The 8,015-nt window shown below is 39.5% G+C and overlaps 2 protein-coding genes across 2 annotated transcripts; one reads left to right on the top strand and one right to left on the bottom strand.

Annotated features, from left to right (window-relative positions):
* The first annotated feature begins 572 nt into the window (after nucleotides 1–572).
* Nucleotides 573–6,002, top strand: LOC120010325 (phospholipase D delta-like). Its single transcript, XM_038861098.1, has 10 exons — nucleotides 573–1,747; nucleotides 1,965–2,081; nucleotides 2,517–2,711; nucleotides 2,930–3,211; nucleotides 3,300–3,368; nucleotides 3,502–3,649; nucleotides 3,855–4,003; nucleotides 4,541–4,711; nucleotides 4,993–5,193; nucleotides 5,502–6,002. Exons 1-10 carry the CDS (start codon nucleotides 833–835, stop codon nucleotides 5,793–5,795), a joined length of 2,541 nt encoding a protein of 846 aa, XP_038717026.1. The 5' UTR covers nucleotides 573–832; the 3' UTR covers nucleotides 5,796–6,002.
* Nucleotides 6,003–6,604: 602 nt separating this feature from the next.
* LOC120011488 (plastocyanin A, chloroplastic-like) lies at nucleotides 6,605–7,316 on the bottom strand. Its single transcript, XM_038862613.1, has one exon. The coding sequence runs from the start codon at nucleotides 7,220–7,222 to the stop codon at nucleotides 6,743–6,745; it is 480 nt and encodes a 159-aa protein (XP_038718541.1). The 5' UTR covers nucleotides 7,223–7,316; the 3' UTR covers nucleotides 6,605–6,742.
* Between the last annotated feature and the right edge of the window lie 699 nt (nucleotides 7,317–8,015).

Below are 8,015 nucleotides of genomic sequence, written 5' to 3'. Positions count from 1 at the left end.
GAATTATTTATATATATATTTATATTATATGCATATAATATATAAGAAAACTTCATAAAAATATAATATATTAAAATAAATTATCATTTTAAACAAAGAAAGTCTCATAGCCTAGTGGTTAAAGCCTTTTTTAATGAACGAAAGGTCATGAGTTCAAACCATACAAATAACAAAATTAAAAAATATTTTATTAACTTTAATAAATGAACCGAACCGGTTCAATTGAAGAACCGACCGGTTCAACCGAAAACATCCCGGTTCACAAATTACTGACACCTCAACCGGACCGGACAAATGGCCGGTCACCGGTTGGACCGGTCCGACCTGCCGGTCCGATTTTCAAAACCTTACCCACAAGCAAAATAGCAAAACCTGCCGGTCCGGTTTTCAAAACCTTGCCCACAAGCAAAATAGCAAATACTTGAGATCCTTAAAAAATAATCTTTAAAATGCCCTTATTTAATGTAGAGTATTGAATGTTACAAATGTGTTTTGAGGTTTCAACTTTCAAGCATTGTCCAATATTCCAATTGAGACAAAAGGTCCAATTTTAGAAGTTTTGCCCACGTAGATACTAGTCCACGTGTCAAATGCACAGCAAATACAGCGATCCCACCCCAAAATTGAAAATCCTCCCTTGTTTCCTCGTCCCTCCTTTCCCTGTTCCATCCGCCTCTTTGCTGCCGTTGGCTTTCTCGTCGGAGAAACCAAAGCGAATCGTTTAAAACCTCGCTTGTTCCTCCGTCTGATAGCCGACGTTTAGTCCTCACATTCCCTGTCACATTATAATTTCCTGCTGTATACTCTCTCTTGGTCGAGCAATTTGTTCTTCATGGCGGAGGATGACGCCGATAAGACAGTGCACCTTCATGGAGACCTGGATGTGAAGATAGTAGAAGCTCGGTGCTTGCCAAATATGGATTTGCTGACGGAGCATCTGAGACGGTGCTTAACGCCGTTCGAAACTTGCCGGAATCCGTTTGTGAATAAGCACAAGCACGTACCACACCGCAAGAAGATCATCACCAGCGACCCTTACGTGACAGTTTGCCTTGCTGGAGCGACCGTGGCTCGCACGCGCGTGATCTCCAATTCGCAGAACCCGGAGTGGAACGAGCGGTTCAAGATCCCATTGGCTCATCCTGTTACGCACATCGAGTTTCACGTCAAGGACAACGACATGTTCGGTGCCGATGTAATCGGAATCGCTAACGTTCCCGCCGCTAGGGTCGTGTCCGGTGAAAGCATCAACGATTGGTTCCCGATTATCAGTTTCTATGGGAAACCACCGAAGCCGGACTGCGCGGTTAGGCTCGAAATGCAGTTCACGAAATGCGAAGATATTCCGTTGTACCGGAATGGCATGGGGGCTAGTGCGGATCAATACGGAATCGATAATTGTTACTTCCCGGTGCGGCACGGAGGATCGGTAACGCTGTACCAGGACGCGCACGTCCCTGAGTCGATGTTGAAGGAGATAGAATTGGATAATGGGGAGGTTTTCAGGCACGAGAAGTGCTGGGAGGATATATGCCATTCGATTCTAGAGGCGCATCATTTGGTTTACATTGTTGGGTGGTCGATTTATCATAAGGTAAAGCTTGTGAGGGAGCCGACGAGGCCATTGCCGAGCGGAGGAAACCTGAGTTTGGGGGATTTGCTCAAGTACAAGTCCCAGGAAGGCGTGAGAGTTCTGTTGTTGGTTTGGGATGACAAAACTTCTCATAGCAAGTTCTTTATTAATACGGTATGCTTATCCTAATGTAACGTTTTGGTTTCTATATTTGATAATTTTATTGATGAGAAGATCATTTTTATCTTGTTTTCGACATGTGAAGTCTAGTTTGTCTTTAATTGTCTTTCCCTCAGTAATTACTGATATATTTGCTGCTATCTTAAGCTTTTGTTGATGTTCATTAAGGTTATAAATTTTCAATTTTAATGTGAAATGGTTCTGAATGCAGACGGGTGTGATGCAAACTCATGACGAAGAGACCCGGAAGTTTTTCAAGCATTCTTCTGTTTCGTGTGTTTTGTCCCCTCGTTATGCCAGCAGTAAGCTTAGCATATTCAAGCAACAGGCATGCTTTGTACCATGGTTCATTTACTGATCATTTCTCTTTTGCACATTAATCTTTGTGCCACTGTGGTTCCCCTTATTTCAGATTTAGAAACTACAATCGTGAAATGCTTGCAGCTTTCAGTCCAAATTATATTCCTATTTCACTTCAGAGTGAATGCTTGAAGCTTGTTAATTCTTAGCTTTGCTGCAGTTTAACTGCACTTTCTTGTGAAGCTATTATGATTATCAAAATACATGATGCTGAAGGGAGATAAAACTCAAACTTATCTTATTTTAGCTTTTACATGGTTATTAGTGACGCCCGTAACAAACTTGCGAAACTTCAGAAGTTTTAAATGATCTTTTCAGATTTCTCTTATCATCTGAAAGAAAACGAAAATTCAATTCTTATTAAGCTGAATGATTGCTGATGACATTTATTGTGGCATTCCAGGTCGTTGGAACCCTGTTTACGCATCATCAGAAGTGTGTGATTGTAGATACACAAGCATATGGAAATAACAGGAAGATAAGTGCTTTTATAGGGGGTCTAGACCTCTGTGATGGACGTTATGATACGCCTGAACACCGGCTCTTTCGGGACCTGGATAATGTATTTCATGATGATTATCACAATCCAACATTTTCTGTGAGTACATGTTTTGTCTTCTCCATTTATGCAATTTAGTGGCATGTAATAGCCTTGAGTATACTGATTACCTTGATATGCCTCATAGTTTTGTTGTTCATATAAGTTATAAAGTCTAACTTATTGACTCTCTTCTTGTAGTTGTTGTTAGTATTCCCCGACTATTGGGTTTCCCAACTAATGTATGCATACCTCCTGCTTTCATTTTTTAATGATAGGCAGGAACCAAGGGTCCTAGGCAACCATGGCATGATTTGCATTGCAAAATTGAGGGTCCTGCTGCATATGATGTGCTTACAAACTTCGAGCAGCGGTGGAAGAAAGCTACAAAATGGTCAGAGTTTGGCAGACGTTTTAAAAGGATATCTCACTGGCATGATGATGCGTTGATAAAGTTAGAACGCATCTCATGGATACTAAGCCCTTCCTCAACACTTCCAAATGATGACCCTGCGTTATGGGTCAACAGTGAAGATGACCCTGAAAACTGGCATGTTCAGGTTAATTAGCATGCACTTATCTAAGCATGGCTTTCCTCTTATGCCAGTTGTTTCGATCTAAACTTTGCTCATCCTTGTACGTTCACAGGTTTTTCGTTCTATTGACTCAGGATCTTTGAAAGGATTTCCTAAAAATGTATTCCAAGCTGAGGCTCAGGTAACTTTTTTTGCTCTCATCTCCTTTATAAAACATTAAATACAATGCATGATCTTTCTGTTGGCTGGGATTAGATTATGGTATTTCATTTTTTAAGTAATTTTATCGACTCAGTAATCTCCACTATTTGCAGAATCTTGTCTGTGCAAAAAGTCTGGTAATTGACAAGAGCATTCAAACTGCATACATCCAGGCGATCAGATCTGCCCAACACTTTATATATATTGAAAACCAATATTTCCTTGGATCATCATACGCATGGCCAGCTTACAAAGAAGCAGGTTTTAACCGCACTAGTATTTCTTTTTACGTGATCTATTTATTAGTACACGACAGTCTGCTCCAAGTTTATTCTGGTAACAACAAACAATTTAATATTGTTGATGACAGTATTGCCTTCTAATAGTTTCCTTGCCATCATTTTGTTTGTTCCATTAATGTATTATGAATTTTCTTTCTCAAACTTGCATTATTTGTAAATCTTAGGTGCTGATAATTTGATTCCCATGGAGTTGGCGTTGAAGATCTCCAGTAAAATCAGAGAAAAGGAAAGATTCACAGTTTATGTCGTTATACCTATGTGGCCAGAGGGTGTCCCCTCTTCTGCTTCTGTTCAAGAAATTCTTTTTTGGCAGGTAATGCAACATGCCATTTCCTTACCTTACTGGAGAAGAAGTTTAGGTTCTTGCTTAATATCGTACTAGCTCTACAACATGCCTGAGGTGCCAGTTAAGAGAGTCCTTCTTTCCATCTTTCCCTGTCGTTATTCCACGCCTCCCAATTGTTTCTCCTCCTTATATAGTAGGATATTTTTGCAACTGAAAACAGTCTCTCTGTATTTGAAGGGAAGTTGGTATTATAAGGAACCATCAGTGAACCAGCTATTAGTATACCCTATGACATAATGTCTCTAAAGCTAGTGATAAAAATGTACTAATGTTCTGTCCCTTTTTTTTAATAATCTATTCAGTGATGATGGGAAAGCCACATTTTCCAGAGAAAATAACATAGTTCCTTTTGCCTTCCATTCGTCTTAATTTGGCGTTCTTCTTTAAAATCTGAAACAAGTTTTATCTATGATGCCTTTTTATGTACTAGGGATAAACATGTGACTTGCTCATCTACAAGATATACTTTTGTTTAGAAAATGACTTGCATCTTTGTTTCTACAGGGACAAACAATGCAAATGATGTATCATAAAGTAGCAGAAGAGTTGAAATCCATGCAGCTTGAGAATTCTCATCCGCAAGACTACTTAAATTTCTACTGTCTTGGTAATAGGGAAGAACTTCGAAAAGAACTGTCAAGTTCCAACAATCAGCCTTCCAGCACTGGTGACACGGTAATTGACATTATAATACACACACATCACACACATATACATAGGATTTATTTTGTCTATTTTGACATCATTTGAATTGAAGAGTGGGTTGAATTTAGTTATTGATGTCTACTATTGTCTTATTTTTTGTCCATTTCGCATAACACACACATAAATATTAGCACTGTCTGCGCTTGCTGCACTTAATATAGAGCTAAAATACAATGATTCTTTCATGTTTTCAAATGATTATGGAGTTTCTTACATTCATGTGAACATGGTGGTTTCCTTTCCATATTCAGGTCTCAGCATCACAAAAGAATCAGCGGTTCATGATTTATGTGCATGCCAAAGGAATGATAGTAGATGACGAGTATATCATTTTGGGGTCTGCCAACATAAATCAACGATCTTTGGCTGGTTCAAGGGACACTGAGATTGCCATGGGAGCGTATCAGCCGCACTACACATGGGCCAAGAAGAAGAAACGTCCCCGTGGACAGGTTTGTACCTTCAGTCTCATCTAAAACGCCTTAACACCTTTGCTTGCTTTAGATCTTAGGTGGACCTTCTGAAATTTCTTATACTAAGGTACTCGAATGCCTTGGTTTGATTAAGCATTTACTACCCATGTCTCTACAACAGCTCTTGAGCATGTAGGATACAGAATGGTGCCTGAATGTTTTCACAGGAGTAGTTACTGTCATTTGCCTGCTTTGTATTTGTATGTCCGTTGGATGAGCCTTGTGCATTGCACATTTGAAAGATCGACTTTAGATAGCCTTCTCAAACTAAATTGGATGAACCACAGGTATATGGATACAGAATGTCCTTATGGGCTGAACATATGGGAATGGTCGACAATCTATTTAAGGAGCCTGAAACTCTCGATTGTATTAAGACGGTGAACAAGATTGCTGAAGATAACTGGAGACGGTTCACAGAGGAGGAATTTACATCTTTGCAGGGTCACCTACTCAAATACCCTATTCAGGTAGACGCCAATGGCAAAGTAAGCCCTCTGCCCGGACAAGAGACTTTCCCAGATGTTGGTGGTAAGGTGCTTGGAGCTCGTACAAACCTTCCTGATGCGTTAACGACTTAGGCTCTTGTAGTATCCTTGTTTATAATTTCAAACAGATTCCCATTTTGATAGGGAAAGGGGGACAGTTTCATTATGAACTGTAACAAGCTCATAGAGGGAATACAATAGCTTTTGTCTGAGTCTTGCTAACTCGTAATCAGTTGTCAAGATGGTCACCTTGTATCAACATTGCAGTCTATACATATTATTACATGAGAGAATTCACTTGGATACTGGAGAGAAACTAGTGTATCATGCATTCCCAACCATCTTGCAGATGCATCTGAGGAACACACTTGGTTCCTCTGTTAAAAGAAATATTTTTTCCATTCAAAAAAGAAGATTATATAGCCAGGTCCCCTAATAACAATATAATATCAGAATTAGAGAATGGAACTCGCAGAATAAGCATAAGAAATGCCTAGTTCCAATTGGTAATGCCATATTTGATGGTTCAAGATTTTAGATTGATTTAAGACCCATAATTAATAAAACAAATTTACTTCAGTGGCTCTACTCTAATACTTTTGCCACGCACTATACTTTTACCCAACTTATCGTATTATCAAGTGATACCTTTGTACGTACAGGTATGACAGCTCAAGTATAAGCCCATGTCAGTTGTCCACAAGGGTAAGTTTGTCTAGCGTTGTTATCGGTTATGAACTTTGTATGTGCACGTATGACAGCTCGAGTATGGGTCCATGTTAGTTGTCCAAAAGGGCAAGTTTGTTTAGTATCGTTATCGGTTACCAAAAAAATATTTTTGCTCTGATGTCCCTAATGATATAGTCATATATGCAATTAAGACCAAATTCACCAAAATAATAAGCAAGAAAAAATCGAATGCCTTCTCAAACTAAGTATTCATCACAAATCTACAATATCAAAACAATAAATTGAAGAACACAAAGAAGAAGGTATTGCTTGAGATAATCCTATGCAAAATCAATTAACAGTAACCTTTCCTACCATGCCAGCTCCCTGATGGGGGCGCAGTAGAAGCTGTAGTCACCTTTCGTGGTCAGAGTCACAGCATAAGTTTCTCCGGCAGCATTGAGCAGATCCTCTTCGTTCATTGAGATCTTTGAAGCATCAACACCGCTTGGTATCCCATCTTCATCAAACACAACATTGTGTGGGAACCCAGCATTGTTCTTGAACACAATCTTCTCACCAGAACTCACAGAAAACGAGTTTGGAACAAAAGCCAATGACCCATCATCACCACCCAACAAAATCTCAATAGCCATTGCATTGCTAGCAAGGACTGCACTTGCAGCAGTGGCCACAACAGCAGCACCTAAGTCCTTGAGTGAGGCCTTGATGCTCAATTTTGGAACTGCAGAGGCTGCAAACTTGACTGGAACACTAACTTTGCTTGTGGCTGCTGCCTTAAGGCCGGTGAAAGATGGGATCGCAACAGCTGCCGAGGTAACTGTGGCCATTTTTGAGAGACAAATCCTGTTATTGTTTGCTCAGAAGAGCAAGAGATCAGGAATGAAGCTGTGAGGCTCTTGTTTTGTGGCTGTGCTATATCTGCTGAGGATTGGTCTGATTAGCTGGGTTGGATGTTGTGACGTAGAATGGATGTGTGATGTGAGGTGGAGAATTGGAGATTGAAGTATGCCTAAACCAGTGGAATTAGATTGCCATTTTGTTGCAGATATTTTGGCCAAGGGTTGACTTACATTTGTGGTGCTAGAAACATTGGCACCATAAAGCAGTAGATGTGTAGACTACATAGTTTACATGCCACATTGACATTTTATATGTAGTTTTTTGTTTTTAACGGAGGGGAATTGTATTAATGTAAATGGACATTAACGATGGTGGAACTATCTCCCGTAAGATGATTGTGGTTGTAGAATCAAAACTTAAGAATGCTTAGTCATTCGATAGCGGTTGTACGCATATGTTAGTCCACATAATATGTGGCACATAATATATGAGGAGACTGTTTCCAATAATTGACCCTTTGACCTCTAACTTGTATCAATGCAACTCTATTACTAGACCACATGCAACACTGCACCTAAAACAACTCTGGCAGGGTATTAACTTGTATTGCATTTTCTCAAAATAATGTTCATTGAGACATTAGAATTGTGTAGCAAACCATGAAAACACCCAAACACTAAAAGTGGAAAAATATGACCACAAAGTAGGGGTGAGAATGGTCGGTTTCAATCTTTTTTTCAACGATTTTTTGACATAAATTTAATCAAGCAGTCGAACAGT

This window comes from Tripterygium wilfordii, chromosome 12, assembly GCF_013401445.1.
Source record: "Tripterygium wilfordii isolate XIE 37 chromosome 12, ASM1340144v1, whole genome shotgun sequence".
Classification (NCBI taxonomy): domain Eukaryota; kingdom Viridiplantae; phylum Streptophyta; class Magnoliopsida; order Celastrales; family Celastraceae; genus Tripterygium; species Tripterygium wilfordii.
Note: the sequence above shows the minus strand (reverse complement) of the source record. Positions and strands in the feature narration are given on the sequence as shown.